Source organism: Rhinolophus ferrumequinum, chromosome 2, assembly GCF_004115265.2.
Source record: "Rhinolophus ferrumequinum isolate MPI-CBG mRhiFer1 chromosome 2, mRhiFer1_v1.p, whole genome shotgun sequence".
NCBI lineage: Eukaryota > Metazoa > Chordata > Mammalia > Chiroptera > Rhinolophidae > Rhinolophus > Rhinolophus ferrumequinum.
Window position 1 is genome coordinate 28,165,483 of NC_046285.1, and position 15,001 is coordinate 28,180,483.

Below are 15,001 nucleotides of genomic sequence, written 5' to 3' on the forward strand. Positions count from 1 at the left end.
GGTTCCGGGTGGACATGAATTTGGGGGTGGGGTTACTATTCAACCCACCATAGCATCCATAAAGCCTCTTTGCAATTAAGACCCTAGCAGCCCCACTTGTCTCCTCTAAACTGATATGTTTTACTTTTATCAAACACTTACTATGTGGCAGGCACTGTTCTAAGCATTCCACAAATAAAAACTCATTTAATAGTCGTTATGAATTGGTACTGTTTTTCTTCTGGGTTGTCTTTCCTATGGATGAAAGGCTGACAGCCCTTCCCTCAGCAGCTGGTCCAATGCTCTGTGCCATCAATGTAAGAAATGTCCAAACCCAGAGAGAATATGAGTTTATTTGAACCAAAATTATAACATGCCGGGAAGCAAGATCTCAAATGCTCCAGTGAATGACAGTTTTGCAGTTTCTTTTATACATTTGGAATTAAGGAGGGAATATAAGGAAGATTTCATGAAGATGGGAGATTACAGGATAGTTAAAAAGATTATGTGCTTCCTTGAGGGTAGTTACACACCTCTGAGGGGTCTGACAAAGAGGATTACTCTGGTATTTCAAAGATGTGTTAACCTAGATGCACAAGAACATCTAGATGCACAAGGGCTGGTTTAAGGCAAAGCTAAACCTTTTGATAGGCCTGGGATGTGACGATTCCTACCTAGTTAGGAATTTATGATCAGATCACCCTGTGAGGTTACTTTTGATCAGATTTATTACAGAGCCCCGTTTCCTGTCCACAGTGCTCTATGCATAGTGACCTTGATAAAGACTGACCTGAGACCCAGCCTCAGCTGCTTGGCACAGACAGTCCATGTGGTCTCTCACGTTAAAGTAAAATGTCACCTCCTGGAGAGAGCTAAGTAAGAGTCAGGAAACTGACAGAGAAGATTTAAGATTCCTTGCGCAAGTGTCTCCTTGGAAAATGAGCAGCAGGCGAGATCCCTAAGGAAAGAAAGGAAGGGACAATAATACAGACAGCCACAGAAGAGAGGAGAACTGACTGGGCCATTCCATGCAGGGCTCTGGATGGTCTCTGTGCTTCAGTGACAGGGAGGAGGTATCTGAACCATGTGCCCCACCAGGCTTTTCTAGATTGCCACCTTTATCTCTTCCACTCAGACCCAAAGAGACAGAAAACTCCTAATTGAGGGGATAAATTGGACTGCATATTTTTTAATATATTTGTTTTGTTTTAAAGAACCATGAGGATCTATAACATAGTAAGCTGAGAGCCAAACAAAAGCTAAATAAAGGTCCAGCAAATGAATTTTATTTCCTTTTAGTGGAGTAACCAGTGTAAATGTTTATGTAAGATTTGGAGCTACCAATTTACTTAGAACTGATATTTATCAGCCCCTGGGATTCAATGCTATTTCTTCAGTATATGTATGTCTTCACAAAGTGTAGATAAGCTGAAGTCTCTATTCTGTAAGCATTCCATAAAATCTTATGGTGCCTTGTCGTCTGTCAGAGAGATTAACTGCCAAAAGATGACAAAGGTAAATGTCACAGACTGTAAAAGGATAAAAATGACACGTAATAGAATCAAAGTGCTTGCACATGGAAAGAATATTGGCCACAATGGGAAGAACTGAAAGCTGAAATAAATTATGATTCCTTCTGTTCTAAAAATGAGAAGTGGAAAACTACTACAGCCCAACCCAGGTAGGACTACTAATGACCTATACCCTTCAGGAATAAAGGTTTGGGTCTCCCCTCCACATAAAGAAACATGATCAGCTGTGGTGCTTGCTGAAGTCAAAGGGAAGACAGAATGAGTAGAAGAAGGTAGTTATAAATACCAGCTATGACCATGTGACCAGTCAGAAACAAAGACAAGAGTGGTCATGAGTATTTACTCCTTATTGTTAAACAGTATTAATAAAGTATATTTCCTCCTTACTTTATTATGAATACAGTTGCATACATATATGTGTGTGTATATATTACATACCTTTGTTTTCTATCCTCTGTTATTCCCTTATCGTACAACATAAGATGTATTGATTTTATATCATAGTCAATTTTTATTGATATATATAAATGTTAATTTTACATAATAGTATTTAAGTTACAGGATATCAAAGAAAAGAGTAAACATCACTCAAGTACCTTTCCTCCTCTTCTGGAGAAGGGAGTTACTCCATTTTCGGTTGTATACAGGATAGTTGTATCATGTTAAGTGGAATTATGATTGTTATTGTCTTTATTTTGAGATTAAATATGGTTTATGGAGATGGGTATGGATTCCAACTTGATAAGGGTCCGTGGATTTGTGATGGTTAATATTATGTGTCAACTTGACTGGGTCATGCAATGCTCATATATTTAGCTAATATTTTTTCTGGGTGTTTCTGGATTAGATTAGCATTGGAATCAGTAGACTCAGTAAAGGAGATTGCCCTCCCCAGTGTAGGTGGGCATTGTCCAATCCACTGAAGTCCTGAACAAAAGGCACAGGAAGGGAAAATCCCCCCTTCTGCCTGACCATTTGAGGTGGACACTAATCTTCTCCTGCCTTCAGATAGATATACACCATCGGTTCCCCTGAAACTCAGACTTTTAGACTTGGACTGACCTACACCACTGGCTTTCCAGGGTCTGCGGCTTGCAAACAGCAAACTGGGGGACTTCACAGCCTCTGCAATGAAGTGAGGCAATTCGTCATAATAAATAAATATATATAGTTTTCCTGGAGAACCCTGACTAATACAAAGTATTCCTCAAAGTATTCCAAAGTATTTCTCTTACCATTTTGTATAGATACTTTACATAATGTCTGGTCACATAAATTGGCATAATCTATCAATTCCAGATTAACATAAAATTAACCCACACCCAGATTTTCACTTACCTTTTGAATTGGAACAACAAAAAGAAAATAATGGCTGAATTTTTCAAATACTACCAAAACAAGGGAAGTTACATTGAAATAGATACATACCACACTGGCAGTGTTTTAAATACATTTCATCTTTTTGGAAATAACTTTGATATCATATATTTATGTAGCATTTTCAATTATTTTACTTGGTTTTACAGGCTTTGTTGGAATTAACCAGCCATTTAGTGATGAGGCATGGTTTTCGTTCCAAGGTCCTAAGATTTTATTGGTTAATTGGTAGATAATTTAACTCACCATTTTATATAAATGGAGCAGTTTAGTTTTGAAAATTATCAGAAGATCTAAGCCTGATAGATTTTCAGAAAGTTTTACTTGTGAATTTTAATTCTAATTCTAAAATTCTAATTCTAATTCTCTAACTTATTTTAAATTTCCAAAATGGTTTCAAGAAAAAAGGCCAAATCTTAACATATCTCTATACTACTTAACTGAATTAGAAACCCAGCAGAAATAAAGTACAGGATTTTGTGCTATTATATGGCTGTATTTGTTTGTTTGTTTCCAAATTAGCCCTAGGGCAAAGGAAATAATTTGCCTCCATTTTTTTTCCATTAGCTGCCCTGTCTGCCTACCCCGACTAGATTCAGGCTCTTGCTAGCGATCTGCTATTCTGAGTGGAAATGGGAAAACGAAGTAGAAATGTGTAGTTCTGGGCTGGCTGGCCCTTCTAAAATTTGTCTTTCTTTGCCTCTCAGCAGCATAAAAAGTGCTTATATGCTTGCTTCCTCCAAGAACTTGAACTTGTTTAATGATACCTTAGCTTGGATTGGGTGCAAGACTCCATCCATAATAAGATAGAAATCACATAGAACAAAAGTCCTGGTGAGAAGCCCAGCTCTGTCAGTGATTTTAGCAAGTCCTACGACCTTTCCAGGATCAGAGTTCTTACCTAAAAAATGAGGAGGGGGTCATCAGTTCTGAACCTCTTTTCTGCTGTGTCACCCATGGTAGACGATCATCTCGTTAACAAAAAAACACTCATTGAGGAAACTCCAGGAATTTTTAGAGATATATAGCAAAGAGCAAGTAGATTTTATTTTTTAAATCTGTTTTAACATAATATGAGGAGCTATAATATAGTCCACTGAGAGCCAGGTAAGAGGTCAGCAAATGAATTTATTTCCCTTTAGCAGAGTAACTAGTATAATGGTTTATGTAGGCACTTCATAAATTATATAAATGCCTAACCACTATGCTGTACACCTAAAACTCATACAAAATAATATTAAATGTCAACTATAATTTTAAAAAATATGTAGTCACAGGATATAAAGTACAGCATAGAGCCTGTTTGTTTTTATACATGGAATTCCTAAGGGCATTTACAAGCTTGGAAGAAAACAAAATCACCATTTATAATATTTCAGAAGGAAAAATAGAACTAAATTCTTAAATGTTTATTTTGAAATGAATTTTGATATTTTTAAGTCCTCTATTCCAAGGTAAAAGAAACTAGATTTTTTTTACGCCGGAGCATATTTAATCTTCCCATGGGACGTTATAAAAGGGTAATAGAGCAAATAGCATGTACTTCCTGGAGCAGTGTTTCCTGGGACAATGGTTCAGAAAAAACTTGCGTAGTGATGAGAATCTGAGATTTGGAGCTGGAAACCTGGGTTTTGGTCCCAACTTTACTGCTCACCGTGTGACCTTAGGTGAATCACCTGACTTCTGAAGTTTCAGTTTCATCTTATGTAACCACTTGTAATTACCTGGACCTTTAAGAACTGTAGTTAATAGGAAAGAATCTGGTAACTTCTTTTTAAAATTATTTATTTTTTCAGTTACAATTAACATTCAATATTACTTGTGTTAGTTTCGGATGTACAACATAGGGGTCAGACCTTTATATAATTTATGCAGTGATCTCCCATTAGTCTAGTATACCCCAGCACTATACATTGTTGTTGCTACATTTTGACTCTATTCTCTGTGCTGTACTTTACATTCCTGTGACTACTTTGTAGCTATCAATTTGTATGTCTTAATTCCTTCCCCTTTTTTACCCAGTTCCCCAAAACCCCTCCCCTCTAGCAACCTTCAGTTCTCAGTATCTATGAGTCTGTTTCTGTTTTGTTTATTTGTTTTCTGTTTTGTTCGTTTATTTTGTTCTTTAGATTCCACATATAAGTGAGATCATATGGTATTTGTCTTTCTCTATCTGATTTATTTCACTTAGCATAATGCCCTCTAGGTCCATTCATGTTGTCACATCTAGTAACTTCTTAATGATAAATAAATATTGGTTGGTGGATAAATGCTATTAAGACCTTTCCCTATTAATTTGCATCTGGAAGGCAGATGCTTATTCTTACTATAGATAGAACCAGCCTTCATGCACCATCTGAACTTTCTCCCTACTGACTGGAATCATGGGAATTTGTTCAGAACTGCACTTTTAATTTCACTTAATGAGAACCTGTTAAGCACCTACTGTGTACTTTAAAATATTTACTTACAGAAAACTTCTTCTTTGAATACAGGAGAGAAATAAGGAATACTAGTTGAGCTTTTCCAAAATTATAGAGTACACCATATTAACTACATCAAATCAAGGAAAAGGCTGGAAAGACCAGCAAGATGTGTGTGAACTCCAAGTTGTCAGTGGCATTAAAATGGATGCGCTCTTTCTAGCAACATATAACAAGAACCCTAAAAGAGTCATGGCTTTTGACCTAACAATTCCACTATTGGGAATTTATCTTAATGCATACAAGCTGTAGGTACATACCTTTGTAAAACAGTGACATTTATAACAGCAAAGCCCTGGAAATTATCCAATTGTGCAACCGCTGCACAAAGGCTGATTTGATAATGACAAGTGATATGAAATTATCTGTGTAACCATTAACAACACAAATACATGACTGGAGAAAAGTAAATTCAAAACTGTCTTTAAGTACAAGCAAACAAAGTAATTATGACTAGTTAAGGTCAACGCATATATATATATATATATGTAACTGAAGAAGCTATGTAGAAATATAAGTAGCTTCAGTATAAATGTATACTTTTATTTTTAAGTTTACTGAGATATAATTTACATACCATAACACATTTGTTTAAAGTATGCAATTCAATGGTTTTAAATATACCTATAGAGTGCTTATTTTTTGATAATTACTACAACTTTTCCTTTTTTTTTTTTTTTTTTTTAAGATGAGGCAACAAATCAGCAGATTGAATTGCCTGGAACAAAGAAAGAGGAGTCACATTTTAATTTGTGTAAGAACTATTGAAAAATTATTGCTACTACACCCATGCAATGAACATAAATTCTGCCTAATTTCCAACCAGATGTCCAGGGAGTCCAATAAGATTTTTTTAAAAATCTAAATCCATTGTTGGCCAGTAAATTACTTCTTTATTTCCGAACTCATATAAGGCATGTATTCTCTACGTACTGGTCCCAGAAAGTTTAAATCCACCCGATCTAAGGTCAATTCTGGGGCCCACAGTCTCTAGTGAATCCTGCTTTGGTAAGAAGAAGGGAATAGCATTGGCTTTATTCTTAAGAATAAATGAGGAATCATGGTAAACACAAAAAACCTTTGAGTTTAGACTTGGATTTGAATCCCAGTTCTGCTATTTAACTACTCTGAGGCTTACTTGCCCCAGTTACCTCACCTGTAAGGAAGGGCTAATGGCACTTATTTTCAGGGTATTAACTGACAAGATGAGTATAAAGCACTTAGCACAGTAGCTGGAATGTTGATGAGGTTTGCTCACTAGTGTAATTACTGTAATTCTTAATCCTTTTATATTAGCATCGACCCAAATTCACACAAGCCTTGTTTCTCAGACCACACCAACCCTGGGGAAACCAATTAGGGGCATAATACTCCTAAGGAATTAGTTCAGTGCCCCTCCTATTTTGTAGGACCATCCTTACACTTCCACTCAGGCCAAGTGCCATTCCAAAACAGAGGAGTCCCACCACCTCCTCCTTCTGCGTATGTGTGAATGCACATCCATGGAGCTATTCTGAAACTACAGCATCTCCACCACTAATCTTCCCCTAGCGCTGATAGCCTGCCCCACAAGTACCATCTCCATCTCAAGTACATGGTTCTGCTTTCCCCAACTATAGCTTTTGGGAAATTCCAAAGGATGGTCTTGTTCCTCGGGGAAATACCCAGACAGATCAGACTGTGACTATAGGATAAAGTTAAATTTCTACTGCCTTAGCAGGAGCCCCCACCTATTTGCTGGAAATTTCCATAGTCATACCCATACAAACCTGCTTCAGCTGTGCCCCAAACATTTTTGAGATGTTCCCAAAGTGCTGCCCAAAGTATTTTGATTATAAATCCCTCAGGTTCCTCTGACAGCATTCCTGTAACTGTGTGTGTGTGTGTGTGTGTGTGTGTGATGTGTTTTAGGTAGGGGCTGTGAAACAGGTTTTCCTGTTCTTAAGAGGATTGGAAAGCTTTTGGATATTGAGAGCCTGAGCTTCACTTTTTCCAGGAAAGAAGTTAAAGGCTTTGTTTTCAAAATCTTAGCATGGACTTGACCAGCTGACTTGTAGAAAAGATCAGGGTTAAAAGAAAGTGGAGTGGCCTGGACTTGAGGGAGGGGCACGGTGGGAAAGGCTCGGTACTGGTGGAGCTGGCCGGTCTCCCGCAGGAATCCCAGCATGGGCGTGTGGCAGTGCCGTTCCTGACTGTGACAGAATGGAAAGAGTTCATCCACCTGGCGCTAGCAGAGCCAAACACTAAACATTGAGAATCACAGTGGAGAAAGATTGGCTATTTATTATGAATGGTGCCACCCAGGAGAACAGGAAACTAATGCTCAAAAGCCCAAACTCCCTGATCCAGGGTTCATGGGGGAAGGGGGGTTAAGGGTACAGGGGAACAGGTATGTGGAAGCGTTGGTGAGGCAAGTTTTAATTGGAGGACCTTGTGATATAGGATATTTTCTTTGTGCAGGGAACGTGTGTCATGAAACCGAAGAATGGAAGCATGGACCAAGGAGAGGCAAAGGGATGTACAAGAGGATAGTTTATTAAAAGTAAAGAGTCACAGCTCTGGGAACAAGAGGGGGTCCTGACAGTGTTGCCCAGTGACTGAGACAAAAGTTCTTATGTGGGGACAGAGTCCCAGAGAGCAGTTTCCAGGCTCCCGGCCTCACATGGAAAGGTGCTGACTCAGGTAGTTGATGGCCGTCAGCTGTGGCTAGTTGACCATCAGCTGTAACCACTTAGCCAATTAGCCACTGATATAACTGCCGCGGCTGGCTTGTTTGGTCAGTCAGTTGGTTGGCAGGCAGAAAAGCGGACAGCAGGTCGTACTGTTGCAGAATCCAAAACCAGAAAGAACCCAAGCGGCTCTCAGAGAGTTAGGAGAGTCAGCTTTATTACCCCCGGTGGGCTCTGCGGGATCCTTCCCAAAAGACTGAGCCCCTAGCAAGGTTTTGAGCAGGATTTTATGGGTTGGGGACTTTCTTGAGTCGGGGAAGGGGTAGGTGTTGTCTGGTGATTGGCTCAAGGTGTGGCTTGGAGGGGGTTATGCGGAAGTGGGCTGGGGCTTAGGCTGGGGACTTCTCTCTCCACTCGGGCCACCATTTTAAGTTGGTTCCACATGGCAGGAAACCATTTTAAGGTCAGTTTCCACATCAGCACGTCGTGTGACTCCAGCCTCCAGTGAGACTATAGTGCTATGACTCCCCTACCTATGGCTCCGTGGGTGTTCCTTTTTGGCCTCACCATGTCCTGCGTTCTTATATGGGGAGCGGGAGCTGAGACCCCGCAGGCCGCCTCCCATGACAAATGGCACAGCGAGCAGGGTCTCCTACATGACATCTTACTTTTATACCTTCCCTTGCCTACTTGGAGAAGAGGGTTGGTGCCTTCTAATGGAATTTGTTTATCAGGTTTGTCGTATTTGCCCACACTTAAGGGATTAACAAACTGATCCCTATCTATCAGATCTGCTCCTTTGTCCCGCCAAATGGGATTTATGAGATAATTTATTAACCTCAAGGCGTGTTCTCATATCTTTGTCCTGGAGTGAAGGAGACATTCCAGAACTGAGAGTTTCAGAATATGGCTGCCTTTTGCTTATTTCACCAGGGATCTTTCCTGTCTGCCTAACATGTTAACTAACCTGTCTCATTTGGAGCTTGGTCATTTATGATAAAGGGGCATCAACACAGGATTTTCCTGGACAACGGGCCCTTTGCTTCTGAAAGGGTTCTTGTGTTCAAGTCCCAATTTTGTCCTGATCCTTGGGCTACGTGTGTGGATGTGTGGTGAGATGCCAGAGTTTGGTTCCAGGTGCAGTTGGAAGTCAAAGTTCTCTTCTCATGCTTTGGCTGCATGACTTGCGGTTTTGGCATGTTGTTTCTGAAAAGCAACTCAGTATCCTGTTTAAACAAGATAGGACCCTTTTGAGCTGGTTCTGTGGCTACAACTGTGAACTTTGGTGTGAAACACACCATTCAGCTTGGACAATGAACATTTTGACAGTAACAATGAGAGTCAAGCTCAAATGTCCATCTCAAATTTCCAGTAAGATGCAGGATTTCTTACAGAATCCTGATATAGGAAAGTGGTCCCACCCACCCACTCCACGAATAAAGTTAGATTTTCTGCCAAATAAAAATTGGATTTTCTTCTGTTGATGTAAGAGACAGCTGAACTTGTAGAGAATTTTAATGAGTTTATTTGAACCAAACTGACAATTGCTGGGAAGCATAATCTAATAGGATTAAGAAAATGTTCTGAGAATGGCAGTTTTGCAGCTTATTTTATACATTAGAATCAAAAGAGGAGGTGTAAGGAGGGTTACATGAAATCCACTGATTAAGGGGGTGGGAGAAAGCAAAGTGGGATTGGATAGACAGTAAAAGGAAAAGATATACTTCTTTTACATTAGTGGGTATAGGATAGCTAACAACTAACATTTACAGCACACAGAGATAGTATTCGGGGGAATAGATAACGATGAGGGGTTCTGTACTCTCCTGCTCTAATGCAGTGGGTTGTGCCACGAGGGGTCTGGAAAAGGGATTATTCTGACATTCCAAGGGTATGTTACCTTAGATGCAAAAAGACAGTAAACAGGGTCACTTAAGATAAAGATTGACCTTTGTCAAGAAAGCTGCAGGTCCAGGATGTGACTACCTGCCATGATCCACTTTTAGTGAGGAATTTTTATGTTCAGACCATCCTATGTGGTAAATTTTGGTCTCTGAGTTTGCATGGCCTGTCATGCTGACTTGTCAGGTTTAGTATTTGGCAACTTTTTCGCCCACACTTACAACCTTGATAGATGTGTGTGTGGAGAACAGATTGATTTGATTTATAAAAATAAAAATTCAAAAAGCTACATTGTGCCCACTTTGAGTGACTATAGTAAATCAAGTTGGTTACTTTCCTATTCCAGCGACATTCAACTATCAGGGCTCTGGCAAATATGCCCAGGTACATTACTGAGACATTCTAGTAACTTCTGTTACCTTGAAAAGTTGGATTCTCAAGGGATTATCTGAAAAGCAAAGACAGATTTATCTAAAACAAATTATCTTTCCTTGGGGTTTACACGATGCGATTTAACCATCTACATTGTTCAAATGAGATATTGTCTGACAAGGAAATTTGTGAACTCTGACGCAAACTACAAGAGACGATATAAATATAGTGCAGGAAACAAAAGCTTTAGAGACAGAAAAATAAGTTGTGAAACCTTGGACAAGTTCCTTACTACCTCTTAGGCTTGGTATTTTCATTTGTAAAATAGAGATATTGAGTATATTTTCCATCAGGCTACAGTGAAGAAGAAAATGAATTAGTTATAGGCACAAGGCTTTCAGTACATGCTCATGTTATCCTCTATCATAACCACAATTGGCTTCTTTAAATCTTTATTTTGCTACCGTGCGAAAGGTTTGGCTGCTTGCTGCACGTAAGCCAAAACTCGAGAGGTGAGGTTGGTGGAAAGAAAAGCAGGTTTATTCCAAAATGTCAGCATTAAAGGAAGACAGTGGACTTCCCAGTCACAAATACCGCTGAAAGGTTTTATAGACACGCAAGGGGAGGCAGAGCAATGGAAGAAGTTAGCCAGGCAACTCCAGGAAAAAGCGCTTCCCAGAGGCTGGTGTTCCCCAGGGTCAGGAGTGAATCTCATACATGCATAAAAGCCCCTCCCAAGTTACCGGCCCAGGTGTGCACACTGGTCCGAAGTAAACAGAGCCATTGGAACTGATATGCAGTTCCAATGTACAGTAAACAGAGTCATCAAGGTTTGGGGGGAGGAGAGGGAAGCGAAAAAAGGAAAAAATAAACTTTCAAAAAGAACCAAGCCAAACCATTGTGAAATCAAATTACATCAGAGGTTTAGATTTCAAAAATAGAAAATAGAAGGTCATCGTTACAAATTCACTTTCACTTTGGAAAGATATTTTCAGTGGGTGTAGAATTCTAGTAATTTTCTTCTAGCTTTGACATTTTATATCATTTTGATGTTTGTGGATTCTTCCTTTTGTTGAGAAATGAGCCTCAGTCTTATTGCTGTTATTTTGAAGATGATTGTAGTTTAAGTTCTGGACAATTAGCTTTTTTAGTTGTAATGTAACTGCCTGACATTAAGCTTTTGATTGCTGAGGTATCTACTTCAAAGACATCCATTGGAAGAAACATTGTCAGGTGCACAGCTAGATAAAAAGCCAGGATGCCCCACCCATTAAGTTCCCCTTTTAGGAAGGCTTGGTTGACTTAATTCACTGACCTTTGGTGTGGCTGCTTTTTCTTTCCTACGCTTTAATTTCTGCTCTTATGTTTTAAATTCACCAATAAAGAGTGATCCAGGAAACCCTAAGCACCCCACTTCAACCTCAATAAAAGCAGAACCCCAGATCCATGCTCTCTCTCTCTCTCTTCTGGAGACTGCTATATGGCCATGGGCATAACATGTACCTTCCAGGACCTGTGAGTAATGAACCTTGTTTCTTCCAAGTTCCCTGAAGGTTGTTGCTGAGGTGTGTCTTATAATCAAAAGAACCATAAAGGCTGGTTCTGTTACTGGAGAATGGGCTATTCTCCATACGGTGTCCAGGTTCTTGGCGTCTCGAGCAAAGAATTGAATGAGAGACAAATAAAGCGAAAGAATAATTTATTAGAAGAGCTAGTACACTCCAAAGAAATAGGAGCAGACCCAAGCAACAGAGAATGGCTCAAATGCCCATCCTTAAAAGAAAACATACACTCCAAAGTGGACTTTTGGAGCGGGCCCCTGAACTAAAGCAAGACTCAAAAGGCTCAAAGGTCTCAGGATGGTGAGGACTTGGAGTTTTTATCCTTTTCTCTAGAATGGGCTGTTCCTTGCCGGGTGTGGGACCACTTGATTGACGCCTGTGATTGACAAGAGGCTATTACCTTGTTAGACTGCAAGAATTCAGTCTGCTATAATGATATTATAGTTCCTTCCCAGAATTCAGTCTGTTATAATGATATTAATGAACTTCCGGGAATATGTATGATATTATAATGATGCTATAATGAGGTCCAGGTGAAATGAAAGTCGTTGTGGCCTTTACTGCACAGGTGTGAGTTTAATCTAGTTGGGTATTTTGTACCCATTTGTTCCTCACAGGGGTAGATAATTACAATGAAAAGGGGAAGTTTGGGGCGGAGAGGGGAGGTCTTTTAGGCAGTTGCATGCTGTGGGTTATGTAGGAATGCAGAGACCCGATGCCTATCTCAAACTGCCTGTCTTGTTTTCTCTTTGAGAGACATGATCCCCATAAAATCTCCATGGGAAGTCGAGGGACAGAGGTCTGTTTTTCTGTATCTGCTTCCTGCTGGGCAGGGGCGTAGAGCTATCCCTACCTATTGGGGATTCACAGAACTCTTGCCCTATCTGATGCTAGATGAGAGGAAGGGGTCTCAAGATCCGCCTGGACGACCATGTTGGCTTCTTTGGTTGTGACTGGCAATTTTGCTGAGGTATCCTCTGTATCCCCAAGGCCCCTCAATGAGGAAAAATAGAGTATAATTAATAAATCCATTAGCTCTATAGAACCTGTAGCCACTCAACCAGTCATTGACGTGTGTTCTTAATTGTCCAGGAGTTAGGCCTGGGATGGGTAGAAGAGAACATTAGACTTCAGTAATTACAGTCAACAAGTATGAATCACAAGTTTTAGGGTAATTATCTAAAGCAGGGGTAGGAGATTTTTATGATTCAGGTGAAAAATAATTATTTATGATTAGGACACTTAATGGAGTTAAAATACTAAAGAAAGAAAACTTAGAGTTTCTGTAGTGAGAAGCCCTTTCATTTAACCTGTATCAGTTCAGCCACAACATTGAGTCCAAGGGTGGGCTATGTCGGTGGGGTTCACCACAGGTAGTACTGGCCTAGGTGAGTGCCCCCAGGCATTTCTAGCGATAGCATCACTACTGATAGGCTAAGACAGATGCAAAACAATCTTACATCCTTTTCCTCTAGCTTGTATTAATATTTTCTCTTTGTCTTTAGTTTTTAGCAATTTTAGTATAACACACCTATATGTTGTATTCTCTGTATTTAACTTGCATGAGGTTTATGGCTTCCAGAATTTATCTCTTGATATTTTCTTTCGATTATTTTAATCCTCAAATTTTGTCTCTGCTTCATCTGTCTCATTTTTTTGGGTAGGATTTCAATTACATATATGTTAAATATGTTTACCATTTCCCTCTTATACTTCCTCTTTTTAATCTGCCTCCATTAACTATTTCATTTTAGTTATTATATTTTTTCAGTTCTAGAATTGCCATTTGAAGAATTTTCAAATTTGTGCTGAGATTTTTCCATTTTTTCATCCGATTTCTGGCACATATTAATATGTCATTCTAAAGTCCATGTATAAGAATCTTAATATTTGGATCTCCAGTGAGGGTATTTCTATAATCTGTTTTTATTCTTGTTTTTCAGTCCTGTAGTCTCATCTCCTGGTATGCCTAGTAATTTTTTATTGGCAGTTAGATATGATAAATTGTAGAGATATTTTAAGACTCTAAATGTTATCTTTCAGAGAGAATTCATTTTTTTTTTTTGGCAATTAGATAAGAGGAAGATTAAATTCAATCAAATATTTAGTTGATTTGATGCCAGTCTTCATTATTTTTGAGAACATGTCTTACTTACCATTCTAGACTTTCAAGGTAAAACTGGAGCATTTGCCTGGCCTCTCCTTGGTAGGCTTGAAGTCCAATTTTTGCCTACCAGCACTGTAAGACTTTTGGAAACTTTACTCAGCTTCTCAGCCTCTTGGCTTCTACCTACAATCAGACTAATGTCCAAAGGGAGAAAATAGAACCAAATTGGGCTCATTCTCTGTACTTTCATTCTGTCTTAGCCTAATTTCCCTAGAAAAGAAATCTGAGATAAAAGTTAAATGCTAATTGTGATGGAGAAACTGACCTAAGATGGTTCCCTGCCACCTGGAACTGACTTAAAATGGTGGCCAGAGCAGAGAGAAGTCCCCAGCCTAAGCGCCAGCGCACTTCTGCATAGCCCCCTCCAAGCCACACCCCTGAGCCAATCACCAGAGGACACCTATCCTTTCCCCAACTCAAGGAAGTCCCTAACCCGTAAAAACCTGATCAAAACCTTGCTAGGGGCTCAGTCTTTTGGGAAGGATCCCGCTGAACCCACTGGTGTAATAAAGCTGACTCTCCTAACTCTCTGAATGCCACTTGGGTTCTTTCAGGTCCTGGTATCCGTAATATTCTTGGTTCCCTGACCAGGAAACCCAACCGCACTGGCCCCTTGAGCCACCGATTTGGGTGAGAGCAGGCCGTAGGGTGGCGGGAGAGCCAAGACAGGGCTAGGCGCGCCCTGCTGATTTTGGCAGGCCCGCGACCGGCGACCTCCCACTGTCTCCGGCCCGTGACTCCCTGCTGGACCCCAGTAGAGAGAAAGGACAGTCAACCAGGACATTGGACACGGTAAGACCCCGGGGCCTGGACCCAGTTAGGCCTGCCTCAGGGCAGAAGGGGAGCCTGATCACCTCCCGCTGAGTCCCACTTCGGACTCCAGTTAGGGCCATTCTGGGGGAGGGCATCTTTCCTCCCTGAATGAATGTGTGTGTGCTTGGTCCCGCATGGGATTCTG

General features: G+C 40.1%; 1 protein-coding gene across 1 annotated transcript in view; it reads left to right on the top strand.

The window, feature by feature from the left end:
* LOC117032474 (soma ferritin-like) overlaps nt 1-14,677 on the top strand; it is a 37,463-nt gene extending 22,786 nt beyond the window's left edge. The window contains exon 5 of the mRNA XM_033124034.1: nt 14,598-14,677. Within this exon, the coding sequence (XP_032979925.1) occupies nt 14,598-14,677 (80 nt within the window). The remainder of the gene's footprint in view (nt 1-14,597) is intronic.
* The last annotated feature ends 324 nt before the right edge of the window (nt 14,678-15,001 follow it).